General features: G+C 41.1%; 1 protein-coding gene across 11 annotated transcripts in view; it reads left to right on the top strand.

The window, feature by feature from the left end:
• The window catches only part of nav3 (neuron navigator 3), a 236,108-nt gene that overhangs the window by 186,593 nt on the left and 34,014 nt on the right, over positions 1-15,501 (top strand). For 5 of the 11 annotated variants that reach the window (XM_023952465.1, XM_023952466.1, XM_023952470.1 and 2 more), the window contains 9 exons: positions 642-1,356; positions 2,932-3,357; positions 3,845-3,886; positions 6,806-6,963; positions 7,040-7,237; positions 8,425-8,477; positions 8,726-8,749; positions 11,276-11,299; positions 11,451-11,528. In XM_023952465.1, the coding sequence (XP_023808233.1) occupies positions 642-1,356; positions 2,932-3,357; positions 3,845-3,886; positions 6,806-6,963; positions 7,040-7,237; positions 8,425-8,477; positions 8,726-8,749; positions 11,276-11,299; positions 11,451-11,528 (1,718 nt within the window). The remainder of the gene's footprint in view (positions 1-641; positions 1,357-2,931; positions 3,358-3,844; positions 3,887-6,805; positions 6,964-7,039; positions 7,238-8,424; positions 8,478-8,725; positions 8,750-11,275; positions 11,300-11,450; positions 11,529-15,501) is intronic. The other 6 variants (XM_023952467.1, XM_023952474.1, XM_023952469.1 and 3 more) reach the window with 3 other exon arrangements.

Genomic DNA, 15,501 nt, shown 5'->3' on the forward strand with positions numbered 1-15,501 from the left:
AACCAGGATTAGTTTGGACAGTAATATCAGACGATGTCATGCTGGGAGAGGAGTGGGTGGTCTGGCAGACTGCAAAAACTGAACCTTTATCAGGAGTATTTAGTGTTCATATTAATGTAAAATCTACCTATTTATTGGTAGATTGCAATGCAACGCTTTAGCAACAGATCTAAAAAGCTAAAAATTAAAAGCATTATTAAAAGCTAACAATTATTCTTAATTGCATTTTATAGAATCTGGTGTGGTTTTTCTTGGGGATTTTAGACACAAGAAGCATCAAATGACATCTGCTAAAATCTGCAGAAATCTTTTACAAATCAAACATCCTTCAGGGCTTTATGGCAAATAGATGCTTCTAAAGGACATTTCTACAGGTCTTTTCCACTTTCAGACTGTATTTATTAATCAAAGCTGTTATTTCACTTAATGTCTTTGTTGTCAAATCACTTTTTTTTTATTGAGCTCTTCCTAACTGCCACTGAGGGACCAAAAGGCTGTCTATTAAATTCACTGATAAACTGATAAAATAAAAAACTCCATCTCTTAAACAAAAGAAATTAGGTGTTTTTTATGTTAGCACTCTTAAATGTTAAACCGTTTAGAAAATGTCTTTCTTAATGATTATTTGTGAACTTCTACAGGGAAAACAGATGATGCTAAGGCCTCAGAAAAAGGCAAAGCACCTTCCAAGAGTCCCGCTGCCATCCAGCGCTCTCCCTCTGATGCTGGCAGGAGCAGTGGGGATGAAGGCAAGAAACCCCCATCAGGCATCGCACGCCCGCCCACCACCAGCTCATTTGGGTACAAGAAGCTCTCCGGACCCCCTGGCACATTAATCACTCCCAGTGGGGCCACTTTAGCCAGTGGCTCGGCGACTCTGGGCAAAGCGCCCAAATCCTCAGCGGCGCTCTGCAAAGGCACCAGCATTGGAGGGGCGAGGAAGACAAGCCTGGACGGCTCACAGCCTCAGGATGACGGTATCCTGCTCAGCTGCAGCGGCTCCAAAGTCACGCTGCAGTACCGCTCTCTGCCCAGGCCAGCCAAGTCCTCCAGCGGGGGGGCTGCAGGGCGCAGTGGCCACCGCTCTAGCTCAAGCAGCATTGATTCCAACGTCAGTGGCAAGTCAGCGGCGCAAGCAGGGGCCAAGCGAAGGGATGGAAAGGTCAACTCCGACCGCTCCAGTCCTGTCACCGTCACTCAGACAGACAAAGAAAAAGTAGGCGGGCTGGAACCAGAGCCAACAGTTGTACTCTCCACCTCTCCTAAGTCCAGCCCCACCTCCAGCTCTGCCTGCCAGTCCGGCCTCAGACAGCCGGGAACCAAATATCCTGACATTGCTTCTCCCACCTTTCGCAGGTCAGACACACAAACACGCGTCCACCTCCAGCTGTCTGTCGCTCACTGTGCGTTAACCATCCCACCACATCCTTTCCAAAAAAAGTTTTTGTCTGAAAAACAAAGTCAGGACTTTTAGGAGGCATGTGTTTGTTGGTCCGCAGGGTTTCAGAGCTGTTACTTATGACCTGAAGTTCCGAAACAACTTCATCTACCAGAGAACACAAACAACAATGAAACACTTCAACTGAAACGTTTTTACACTTAATGCACCAAATGAGCTCATTTAAAATGGGACTGCAGCTACAGTTGTCACAGGGACAACAAACAGAAAAAAGCCAGAAAACAACACAGAAAAAAGTCAGAAAACATCTACGGACTAAGCAATTCAATTTATAGGGTGCATGTTTCAAAAACGTCATAAAATAATAGAATAGATAGAAATTTTTTGATTCCACAAAGTGAAAATTATCTTGTTACCATAGCTCTATTAAAAAAACAGCAGATAGATAATAAATAACTCCAAAAATACACTTTAAAATGAGCAACAACAATATTTAGGGTTGTGGTTATCAGAAGATCTGCATAGGGAGCAAACCGCATCGTATTTAGTGAATAAAGAAAGAATAAAGAATGGAGAAACTGAAGAAATCTCTGTATGTGAGGGATAAGGACTTCCTGTATAAGTGTGATTGTGTCAGTAACATTACGGACCGAACCTTCTCCTGTGAGGGCAAAGTCAGAATTGACCCCAGTCTTCAGACTAAGACTTGTTCAAAAAGGATCTCCTCAAAGTGAGAAAAGGTTTAGTGATGAGATAAGTCCAAATTTTGAACTTTGTACTGGTTGTGCCGAATCTGGCTGGGGGGGTCAAGCTTTCATCTTTTAATTCACCTCTGAATCCATAGAAGAAGCTGCACCGTGGATAGAACGCCTCAAGTCAATACAAACTTCAAATGAGCGCATTTGGTGGATAACAGTGTACAAATCTCAACATTAAAATAACCTATGCTCCATTAGTTTTGACTTGTATGATTGTAAAGCCTTAAATTTTACTTACATGGAGTTTAAAAAAAACATCCAGACTCTTTTTAGAATTCTGGTTGCAATTTGTTCAACATCCTGTTTTCTTGATTTCTAAAGGCTTTGGTGACAGACTTTTGTTAAACATGAAACTAAAGTGTTCCCTGGATGTACCTACCTGATTAATCATCTGCATCATTTCTACAATGACATTAGCTAAACGGTAGATGAAATTGACTCCTTAATTCTAAACTTCTGATGGTGTTAATGGACATCAAGCTGCTGTAGGTTTGTGGTCTTAATCATCAGTAGACTGTTGGGTTTGTCTTCAGAGAATAAATGGTCCAGCAGAGCAGCAGACTGAGCATGTGTGGAAGACAAAGCGCACAGAGCCTTGACAGTTCAGGCAAAGCTGTGGCAGCAGATGTGTTGGGGTGAACCTATTCATATTTTGGAGTTTGTGGTGGAGATAAAGCCAGTGAGACGTTTTTAGGCTAAAGTCCATCTTTGTCCAGTGTGGAGCTTGCAGATGCTCATCAATTTTCCTTCCTCCACCCGCCTCTCTACCCCCAGATTGTTTGGTACCAAAGCCAGCAGCAAGCCCAGCTCTCCGGGCACCCCCGACTCTGGCAAGTGCCCGTCTATTCTGGGCAGCCCCCACGGCACACTGGCGAGGCAGGCCAGCTTGGACTCCCCCTCCTCTGGCACAGGAAGCTTGGGTAGCGGCGGCGGCCTGAGCGGGGCCAGCAGCCCGCTGTACGGCAAAACCCCAGACTTGTGCACCGACTCCCTGGCCTCCAGCCCGGCCTCAGGCCTCTCCCTGCCCTCCAACTCTCGGCCCTGGCCTGCCTGTAGCTCATCAGCAGGCAGCAAGGACACACTGAGCTGCCAAAGCATGACCAGTCTGCACACCAGCTCTGAGTCCATTGATTTGCCGCTGGGCCACCATGGGCCCAAGGTTACCCGAACCGGCAGTGTCAAGTCCACCCTGTCTGAGGGGTGAGTAAGAGGGAATACGATTGGAAACAATCGTATTCATTGTTTCATTTGAGAACAGTTTTCTCCCCACCAACTACAAAAGGCCAGACCATAACCAACGCTGACATGAATAAAAAGTCATATTTAGCTTCTCTGTTCTTTTTTCCGTCATGGTTTTGACTCTACGATAAAGAGTTTAAATTAAGACAGAAAAGTCTTTTCAGGTCATTTCAGTGCATCTGCGTCAGTGTGTCCATCATTTTGTCCACGCACTGCAACACAACACACAGCAGGAAACAGCTTTCTGTCACCAGTTCTGCTCAAAAATTAAACAATCTGCTTTACTCTTGTGTTTCCACTTGAAAAGCTAAAGCTGCGTCTTTCTGTTCTCATTTTTGTTCATCTTTTGTGTCAAAAGTTTGTCAAATTTGATTGGACCTTTTCGTTTGGACCTCACAAAAACCCAGTTTTGTTTCTTGTTTAATGGGCTGATCCTCTGTTTCAACAGCATGCCTCTCGACAGAAACACGCTTCCCAAAAAGGGATTGAGGTACAACACGTCTGCAAGCAGAACCCCTCTTTCAGCTCTGTCTTTTTGTTGTCATCAGAATAATGTGTGGGATGTGGAGCTCTCTACCTGTTTGTCATCACCCTGCAGTCTGCTGCAGAGAGTTCCTGTCAGGTTCTGTCAAAGGGAACAAGCTTAGAAATGGATGGATTCATGACTTTACTCTGATACCTGTTAAGATGTCTTACAAGCAGTGGTCACATTTCTCCAATAACATGACCTGTTATGTGTGAGGTTGAATATTTATTTAAAGAGCAATCACAATGATAGAAACAGAAAAAAATCTACAGTTACAGATTTAAAATATAAAAAATGCAAATGATAAATGTAAAGGCTGTGTCACACGGCCACTTTGCGCATTTTCCACGCATGTAATTTCAATCTTTCGTGATACATGTGTGATATATGTAATTCATAAGTGTTTCTTCATTTATTGATGCTCGCAGACGTCCGTCGAGGGTTTCAAACGATGAGTCTTTACGTGAATTCAGTTTTGAGCTGTTTAGAGTTCTTGTTTGGTTGTGAATCATGCAGTGTATGGTATTTTACCTATATACACAATCATTACATAAATGGCACACAATTTTGCATGATTTTTGTGAGATGTATACGCATATTTGTGGCTTTTCAAGACCATTCCACATATGTCTAATGGACTTTTCACCACCGATGTATAGCCTTTATATCACGTATACGGCACACATATCACGTTCAAATTACATAATTGACTTGCGAATTTTGGCCAGATTTGGCATTTACGTCTATTTGCGTGTTTTTTGCGTGGTTTATTCATACTTCTTCTATGGTTTTAACGTGGTTCATTCGTGATACATCTGTGAAAATTTCTCGTCAAGACCACAACTTTTCTCACTTTTTCACATATATTTACGTATAACCATTTTTCATCCCCGTAATATGCTCAAAATGTACTTAGTAGTTCTGTGACATGGCCTTTATATTAGAATTAAAATCGGAATGGGTTTTTTTAAGCAATCAAAACAAAACAAATACTAAAAGAAGGCGAACAAAATAAATATACATCCGTACCTAGATGTATCAAACATTTGTGGATTTGTGGAAAAATAAAAGTGGAAGGAGTAAAAGACGATATGTAAACATCTTCATATCCATGTTTAGGAGGCCATTATGATGACACAATTGATGACACATTGAATCCATTAAATGTGAAGTTTGATAAAGAATAATTTGCTTGTAAAGGAGTTAGCAGGAGCAAATCTTTATAATCCCATCCCAATTATGCTTTACTTAACTATTTTTACATATATATTTAATGAAATGTGAGCAAAAATTAATTTAAGAGGGTCAAACATCAGTGAAATCAACTTTTTAAGCCTAAATTGACAGAAATACAAAAATTGAATTAAACTATTTGATGAAATACACAATGCATATGTTGCAATATCACTTTATCATGACATATAGTTAGTATCAAATATGTAACATTGGGTAATATGGGAAGATTTTGCTCACAATATTGTTAGTTGAAGGGCAAAATACTGACATGGGTGTTCAGGAAAAAATGACCCTATTTACTCACCTTCTTTAATTTGATCCACACATGATGTAACTGGATTATAAAGAAATAATGGTAAACACATTTTGCATTCTGTCAATACAGCAAGTAATTGTGTAGAAAGGAATAGATAGGTTATACCATGAAGTCTAGATAATTAGCAAAACCTTTCAAGCCAAAAGTGTTTTTGACATTTCACAGAAGCAGCCGTTTTGAAATGAGCAGGAAAAGCCCTTTGAATGCCCCTAGTGGAATGATGATGAACTACAGGGCAGAAAACATGGACCAGGCTATAAATAATGGGTTTTTAAGGAAGGTTTGGATCAGGTTAATGAGTCTCAGAAATGCCTAAATCAAACATGATACGGATGGTTATCCAGGGTTAAAAGAAAATTGTATTAAAATGCTGTCCGTTGTTGCTGTTGAAGATAATCTGGCATGAAAGTGTTGAGCATGTTGTTTAGCATGCTGCATGAAGGCATAGAGGATTAAGACATAAAACAGGAATCACAAAGTACAGAACAGCATCGGTTTGGTTCATTTATCAGACGACTTCTGCAGAATTCCTGCAGAGCTGTTGAGAGAGGTGTTCAGCGTTCCAACCATACACATGTTTGTTTCTAGCAGATGAGCTTCTGCTGCACTTTTTAATGTGAAGTGCCAGCGTGCTTCTGTGGTCATCTCATTGCGCACAATTTGACTGAAATTGAATTGTTCCTTTTTTTCTGCCTCCTCAGAGCAGCTTATATCATCAGCTGCCAACTGAGTGTCTTGCTGTAGGAAACTGGCCCGGACTGCCTGTTGGGCATTTTTCTTTCTCAGAGCTGAAAAAGAAGCAGATATCAGTCTGCTTGGAATGCAGCAATGTCACGACCTTCATTAAGATCTGAAGCCGGCTTTTGGCGGAGGAAAGAACCCAAAGCACAGGCGGACAGCGGGCATGGGGTCAGATGTGACAAGCGTAGTAATGGGGGCCTAGGGAGGAGGAGGGGTCTGAAAATGGATGAGCAAACTCAATTATCCTCCTCACAGGATTAAATATGGCCAATTGTGGTGTTGTTGATATGGAGGATTTCTGCTGAGATGGACGCGCGTGGGTGGGGTGGGGGGGGGGGGCTTTGGAATCTCATGGAAACCATGGATTACTGTTGTTGTTTCAGTTGTTGGCAGAAAATTAACAGGTGAAGAGGGTTTACCATTGGCCGTGCTTTCTACTGTACCCAGTGGAAGACGAGTGTGGAAAAATGAACCTTTGACATTGAGGAAATATGCATGCACGTCACCATCTGCATGAAAGTCTTGCATGCTCATGCCTGCAATGCATCTCCTGCAAATATCTTATCCTGATGGCATGTGTGTGGCTTCAGGTACCCACCGTCTTCGCGGCAGATGTCCCACGAAGAAAGTAAGGAGTGGCTGAGGTCGCATTCCACCGGAGGCCTTCAGGACACCGGCAGCCAGTCTCCACTCTCTCCTCCAGGAGCATCCTGCAACCCTGTTGGAAAATACCACTACTCCAACCTATGTGAGTTGAGAGATATTTTCATGTAAAAAAGAAAGTTTTAATGGGGATCCGTTGACAGTGATTCTGCTCTGCACAGTGAGCCCAACCAACATGAGCCAGTACAACCTGTCACCAGCAGGGGCCAGCAGCATGAGCCGCTCCAGCAGCATCCCTGCCCAGGACTCATTCGACCTTTACGGAGACGCTCACCCACTGGGTGGCAGCGCAACTTCTTTGGAGGAACGGCCGCGAGCCATCAGCCGCTCTGGCTCATTCAGGGACAGCACGGATGAAGGTTCGAGAAGCTTAGGATGCATGTCAAGTCGCTTGGTCACGTGTCAAAAATGCATTTGCTACTTTCTGAAAGCAGCTGTGTCACTACCCGATCTTTAACAGCTACGCGATCTGTTACACAATCTGTAACAATATTGCAACATTTAAGCAATTTGATTTAAATTTGCTCCTGTATTACGCATACTTTTTTGTACCTTTGTTGTTTCAAAATTTAAAAAAAACTTGTAATTCATTATTAAATAATTTAAATAAAAATACTTCGTACACTGGGGAATAAACTGATGTCAAATGAAACAGAAAAAGAAGAAAACATCTGCACATGCGCAAAACGGATCAGGTAGACCAGCCCGATTTGGTAAATGTGCAGTAAGGTATGTGCAGTCCTGATCCTGTATTTTTACACACGCGAGAACTGATCGGTAGCCGTTACTGATCATGTAGTGAAATGCTACTCCGACCGCTAAATTAAAACCCCCAAGCTTGCAAAGGTAACAAAAAAACAAACATATTTGGAACGTTTCTTTTGGCAGAAAAGATCCAGAGAGCAAACAGAGGAAGAGCCTTCGACTTCAAAATAAAAGCTGCATTTAACAGACAAAAGCCAGGAGTCTTTTTCTCCAAATATGGATTTATTGGGACAGTTATCCCCACATACCATAATAATAATGCAGAATATTCATCAACCAGCTGTCTAATGTGACGAGGATAATGCTAATAAAGCTGTTCAAACAGGATATTTAGAAAATACCAGTTTTAGAGATCGTTTTTCTATTTTATTTTATTTTATTTTATTCGTCACACTTATAAGTTGGATTGGAAGAGGCTAAAGTTGGCATTTAGCTAACCCTTTGACAGTTATTTGTTAGAGGAAAATCTATGTCATTTTTTAATGGTTCCTACGTGAACTCTATAGATTATATAAAGTTGAAAACATCAGCAGATATTTACCAGAGGATGAAGATAAACGTTACCCTCAGAAGTTAAGGGAATATAGCAGTTTATAAAAAAATCACATGCCAACTTCAGCCTCCAACAGACCGGTCTGTGAAAATGCTGTCCGACATTAAAGCGGTACATGGCCTGAGTATCCCCTGCATTTGCTGGGATTCGCTCTGACTATAGCTCCATGAGTGGCTTAGGTTCCTCCCGTTGGGAACAGTCAATAACCCCCTGGCTCTGTGTCTACAGTGCACGGCTCCTCCTTGTCTCTGGTCTCCAGCACATCATCTCTGTACTCTGCGGTAAGTGGCAGAACCCAGAACCGGACTGCCTGCTCTTCTCATCTTCTGATTAAGCTGAACTCTTACTGTTACTATGTCAGCAGCTCGGTCCCTTTAGCTAGAACATTCCATTCTTAAATTATTTCAATTCTTTTACATTCGCTTTACCTTTCAGACAGCTGATAGAAAGTTAGTTCCAGTCCAGGTATGTCTGCAAAAAAAAACAAAAAGAAACTCTTTCTAAATGAAACTCTGCTTCTCTCCTGCAGACAGAGGAGAAAGCACACTCAGAGGTAAGGATGAGGAGCCTTTCCTACATGTGTCTGTCTGCATGCTTCTTCCAGCTCCTTCCTGCTGCTTCATGGTGCCGTTTGCAGAGTGAAGCAGCTCTGCTCAGCTTTGGGTTTCATGTGGACTTCCTCTGATGGGCCTTTTCTGTGTCTGAATGCTGTCTCTGTTTGCATGTCAATCAAAGCTAAAGCAGTGATGATCCCTCCTCCTGAGTTTAGCCCTCAAACATTTTTGACCAAAAATGTCTCCCGTGTGGCTTACATGACACAAATGGAAGCAATGACCTCCTTTAACTCTATGTTGCATTGATTTTTCAGTTATACACAGGAAAACTCATCCTGTTCATTACAAAAGCTGAAGGCTAGGACTCACCAGGTGCAGTCGATGGAAAACATCCATATAATAAATCAAATTCCTTATTAAAAAAAGCTGCCAACTGATCAAACAAAAATGATAATATCGTTTAAAACATCTTACTCTACCTCTCTGTGTTGTTTCTTGTGAAATAATTGTGTCTTATTTTAGAATTGACACATTTCTGTAATTTTCAGTATTTGCAGTGCATCTGCGTTTGTGTCCAGTGTGTTTTTCTCACACCGGACACAAACTGGGAACTGCAATCGAGCAGACAAGAAAAAAATTTTACTTTTTAAAAGTTTAGTTATCATTTTACAAGCAAACATAAAACCTCCACATCCCGCTGTGACGTCTCTGTGTTTTCACAACAGTCTTTCAGAGACCATGAGGTCACATTTCCATGAAACTTCTATTTTCTTTTCCAATAAAAAGTCTAATTTCTCACTCAAACTCTTCATTATGGACGTTTTTTTAAGTAATCGATATTCTCAATCAACAATTAAATTTTCTTAATAAAGGTGCATTTTGAATTGAATGTGAAAACAACTCAATCTTGCATTTTTTTAAATAAAATTTTAACAAAAGACAAATCAGTTTTATATTATATTCTCGGGGGCTTTTGGTACCATTTAATAAAAAACATTGCATTTTGGGATTTACAATTTAATATTAGAAAAATTAAATTTAAATTCTTTGTTTATCTTAAATTCATTTTAATGTAAATTTTCTTTGAATTAAGGCACCAAAACTCATACTTATTTTAAAATCCAAGTTCATTTTAAATTATTATTTTACTGTGAATTATAGGTGAAAAAATTCCATAAATCGTTGTAATTGCACCTGTTGCGTCCAAGTGTCCGGTAAGCCATGAGGGTCAACAGTCAGTCCGCTCAGGGGTGATGCAGGTGTTGATTATGACCTTTTCTCTGCATCCGTTGACTCATTAGCTGCGTCTACATGGACAAAAGTAATCAGAATGAACGCCTGATCAGAAGAAAAATGTGTCATGTAAACACGCCGTTCGAAATAGTCTGCCCCAGCTTTAAGTGTGGGAGACCGTGATCCGTCCCGCAGCTCTAGGTGAACGAGCTACCGAACTCAGGAGAACCGTGTCTCCTGATAGAACTGTGTCTCCAAACAGAGCTCGGACCGGCAGCTCACACACGGCTTTGTTTGGCTTTCGTGTGTGAACTTTTCAAAGCAGAAATGCTGCTCAGTCCTTAGAAACCGTTCAAACAATCACGTGGATTTGTGTTTTCAGTCGTGTCCCGACAAAAAAAAGGCTGATGTTATTACCACAAATTTATGTTCAGCCAAGAATCAGATTGCAGCATTTCCACAATGGATTTTATGTTCATCCAAGGCTAAATGTTGTTAGCGTGTGTTAGCCTTCTCCTAACCCTTCTTCCAGCTCCGTTCCGCCACAAAATAAGCACTGACCACACGGATTAAAAATCAAATGATAAGAGAATAGGCGCTTCATAACAACTATAACAATAATAAAAGCACGTTTAGAAGATCATATTCTTTATTACAGAGCTGCCAAGTGTATGTGGCAGGTCGGCTTGTTTGCAGCGGAACTCATTTACGTTTCCGGTATTTTAGAGAGTACTGCGCATGTGCAAAGGATTTATTCCGACAGAAAATGTACTGATGTAAACGTTTGTTATATTCGGAAAAAAGTTTTCTGAGCCCATGTGCACGGTTAAATTCTTATCCGATCAAAACATTTTGCACGTGTAACCGCAGTTGTGGTCACACTCAAGGTTTGATTTCTGACACCTTTAACCATTCTTTTTATCTGTCCTGGTTCATCTGGTCTAACAGTAAACAGCAAATACGTATCGGAACACGGCCTTGTTAATGAGACTTGCAGCTCACGTCGCAAACAGTTTGGTAAAGAAAATTTAGAGCAGGCCTCCATTTGAACATTTTTAGTTTAAAATAACAGCATTTATTTTAAATGTGGAAACTACTTGATAGAAAACGCAGTTCTTACAAATCTTTTTGGAAGCTGTTGGCCGTCATGCATGAGGGGATATTTGCTGATACTGTTTGACTCGAGTGTAAAACTCACCCTCTTAATCTCTTTAGCTGCTTCAGTCACTTCATGCTGTTTGATGGGAGCATGCAACATAGTGTTAATTTTGACTCTTTTCTTTTCAATCAAGGGCCAAACAGTCCAAAATTCCACGGTAATCCCCCCACACTTTCTGTTCACACCTCACTCCAGAGTCTTTGTAAACAGATTACAAGCATCAGCACAGTTTTTCTTCAGCAACCATGTGGTATTTTTAGCAGCTCTTTGAAAGGCAGGCATTTACTTGTCCTGTCTTCCCAAAACAGCAAATCCGGAAGCTGCGGCGGGAGCTGGACGCCTCTCAGGAGAAGGTGGCGACTCTGACCTCTCAGCTGGCTGCCAATGTGAGTTTGCTGCCTTTGAAAGCAGTTGAAGCTTTTCTATTTGAAGCTGCTAGACTTGCTGTGGTTTCATATCTGTTATTTTTCTTCTTGCATACACAAATGTTTCTAAGAAAAGTATCTCCTAAGTTAATCAGAGGGGACTGGACATTGGGAGCTGAGGAAAGAGGTGTAGACTAGCATAGGTGCAGCATTTTGAGGTTCGAAGACCTTCAACCACCCTCTGAAGCTGAGAGCTGTTTGGGGGAGGAGCATTCACCCTTATGATCTCAATGTTCTATAACCGAAGAAGAACGCAAAGGACAGTGTTGTAAAGAATAACAAAGAAATCCACCAGCAGATGAGATGAACCAACTTCATAAGACCTGATGCTTTTTACCATCAGCAGGGCTAAATAGCACCCCCCCCCCACCCCCACCCCCCCAAAAAAAAAACATGAAGCTCCTGGTTCAAATCCCAGTTGGTTCATTTCTGTGTGTGAGTTTGCATGTCCTCCTAGTGCATGTGTGGGTTTTCTTTCTTCCCACACAAGACTTTCATGGATCTATTTGTCTGCAAGTAAATGCATCAGAGCAGAGCGGAGCAGAGAGCTTGTTGCCCACCATTGTCGCTTCTACATCCCAAATACATTATTTTCAAAAGCATTTTATTGTCTGCTCCTGATTCACAACAATTTCTATAAAGAAATACTGAGAAATGCAACATCAGAAAAATGCTACAAGAACATGTTAAAAACACCAAGAACACCATTTTCCATTGGACTGGGTCTTTAAATAGGTGTGTTTGTGAGTGTGTGGCCCGGCAACAGACTGGTGACCTGTTAAGGGTATACTCCGCCTTTGCTTAACACATGGCAGGATAGGCTCCAGCAATCCTGTGACCCAAAAGGGATGTGGATGGATGTTTCAGTTTGACCTGCAGCTTCCAAGGGCCTGCTCAAGACACAAAGTTGCCTCCATGCTAGAATTCATTTGGACAACACCCTGTGCAGCTGTTCAGTGATCGTTTAGAAGTCAAACAGCCACACCTACTCACGAGGACAATCTTGACCATGAAAGCTCACCAGCGTACGGTCGTCACGACTCACGAGTATCAAAAGTATTCAGAGAGGGGAGAAAAATCTGGAGTCACAGTGTAGCTTTGTTTATTTGTGTTGGAAAGTCAGGCAGTTTCACTGTAAAGGAAATTAAAGTTTGCTTTCTTGTGTAACACGCCTTAGTGGCAACCTGCTGAACCGATGTGACTGCAGAGACTTTAGTTTTGAAAGCAACATTAAGGAAGAAGTCAGAGTTAAGATGATAGTGTTTTTGTTGTGGTATATCTTTCTCCCTCACTATATTTCAACTGGGAAAAAGTTTTGAGACAAAGACACAAGTGTTGCTTTCTTCTGTCCAACTGCCTCTTTTTTATGATTTAATGTTCCTTCCAATGTTTTACCTCTTTTTATGGTTCCAACCAAAAGTCAAACACCACAACTGGTTTTGAGTAGTTTTCTTTGACTTAATGACTTGTATTTGCTGAAAATGCAAAAAAGTTTTTTTTTATCATGCAATACCCTAAAGTTGACCTATATTGATCACATCAAAGAAGATGGATCTTTCAGCTTTTATGTACAAATACATTTATAGTGTTGAAGCCAAAATAGTTCTTTTTATTTCGTGAGTTTGTTGCTTTCTCTACATAAATTCCACAAAATAAAACCTTCAGTTTGTCCATTAAATGAAATATGGGTTAACATATCTGTTGATGATACAGGCTGCTCTGTTTGCTGTCATACTCTTCCATGCCGGGCTACATGCAGTCTGTTCCCATGCTTAGCAGCATCTGATCTGAGCAGAAAGTCTGGCTGTTTGCAAGTCAGCGTGGTGGTCTGCTGGTGCCACCTCCTCTTCTGCATGTCAGCTCAGATTCTGTCTAAATCAAAGCCTCAGCAGCTTCTGAATGCTCTTCTATTTACAGCCCTAAATACACGTGGAGTTTGTTAAGAATAACTAATGTTTCTTTTCTTTCTCTGCTACTAATACACTTTGGTGGTTGGAAGCAAAAATAATTAAGCAAGGCAAGGCAAGTTTATTTGTATAGCACAATTCGTATACAAAGTAATTCAAGGTGCTTCACAAAACAGAAAAATGCATTAAAATCACAATACATCATAGAAATAATCAACGTGAAATTTACTTTAAAAGAAAAGAAAAAATTAGAAAATTGATTTAAAACGAAAGGAAGGAAATGAAAGAAAAGTGCAGATAGGACCTTTCAGTCATATACACGGCTAAACGGAAATGTTTTAAGTCTAGATTTGAACATGAACACAGAAGACGCCTGCCTTACGACTTCAGGGAGGCTGTTCCAGATTTTAGCTGCAGAATATTGAAACGCTGATTCCCCTTGTTTGGTTCTGACACTGGGAATCAACAGGAGGCCGGTCCCTGAGGTCCTCAGAGTACGAGATGGTTCATATGGCACTAACATGTCAGAGATGTACTTTGGTGCGCTGCCATGGAGAGACTTGTACACAAGCAGAGCTGCTTTGAAGTCTATTCTTTGAGGTACAGGGAGCCAGTGCAGAGACCTGAGCACAGGACTAATGTGATGATACTTCCTGGTTCTGGTCAGGACTCGAGCAGCAGCATTCTGGATGTACTGAAGCTGTATTACAGCTCGTTTGGAGAGGCCGGTGAGCAGGCGTTACAGTAGTCTAACCTAGTGGAGACAAATGCATCAATAAGTATCTCCAGGTCTGGCTTTGATTTTGGCAATGTTTTTCAGATGATAAAATGCAGCTGATGTTACTGACTTGATATGGCTGTTAAAGTTCAGGTCAGAGTCCATGATTACCCCTAGATTTCTGACTTGATTTGAGGGTTTAAGAGACAGAGAATGAAGGTAGCTGCTGACATTTTCTCTTTGTTTCTGTGGGCCAAAAATAATAACTTCGGTCTTGTTTGAGTTTAGCTGGAGAAAGTTGTTCTGCATCCACGCACTGATCTGTTGGAGGCAGTGGCTGAGTGAATCCACCGGCCCATATTCACCTGTTGTCAGTGACACATAGATCTGAGTATCATCTGCATAGTTGTGATAAGATATGTTATTTCTACGTATTAACTGCCCTAGTTGCGGCATGTAGAGGTTGAACAGAAGGGGTCCCAGGATCGATCCCTGGCGCACACCACAAGTCAAGTCCATGTAGTCTGAGACACAACTCCCAATTTCAACAAAGTATTTCCTGTCTTCTAGATAAGACTTGAGCCAACTAAGGGCAGATCCAGAGATGCCAACCCAGTCTTGAAGTCTGTGCAAAAGGATCCCATGATCAACAGTATCAAAGGCAGCGCTCAGGTCTAGCAGGATTACGACAGAGACTTTGCCATCATAAGAGTTCAGGCGGATGTCGTTGGTTACCTTGATAAGAGCAGTTTCTGTGCTATGATGGGGTCTAAAACCTGACTGGAAAACATCAAATGAATTGTTTAATAAGAGAAAGTCAGTGAGCTGTTGGTAGACAACTTTTTCAAGGACTTTTCCTAAAAATGGTATTAAAAAAAATATTGCTTAAAAATTAAATTCTTTCATCCATTTTCTTTAAATGTTGAAGTTTAAGAGACATAAAAGTTGCTGCAACATTACTCTGCATTTATTAGAATTCGGGTTTATCCTCTAAAACAATTTAATTCATTTTTTTGGGTCATTTAGTCTTTAATGGTTTTCTACTTTGCAGAAAATGGGCTGTTGTGTTCATTTTTGCTTAGTCTGATGTGCCTTTAAAAGAGCGTGAAGAGCAGTTTTTGCAAGCAAACTTGAAATCTTTCCAAAAACCAAAAAATACATTTTATGAATGAATAATTTTAAATAAAAGACTAGTCAGAAGTGTAGTGTGTTACAGAGTGATTACTCGTAATGCTCCCCATTTCCTGGATCTTTTTAAATCTTTCCAGCTCAATGGCAAAGTGGAGAGTGCTTGACTGAGGTCATTCAA

The sequence above is a fragment of the Oryzias latipes genome, chromosome 23 (genome assembly GCF_002234675.1).
Source record: "Oryzias latipes chromosome 23, ASM223467v1".
Taxonomy (NCBI): Eukaryota; Metazoa; Chordata; class Actinopteri; order Beloniformes; family Adrianichthyidae; genus Oryzias; species Oryzias latipes.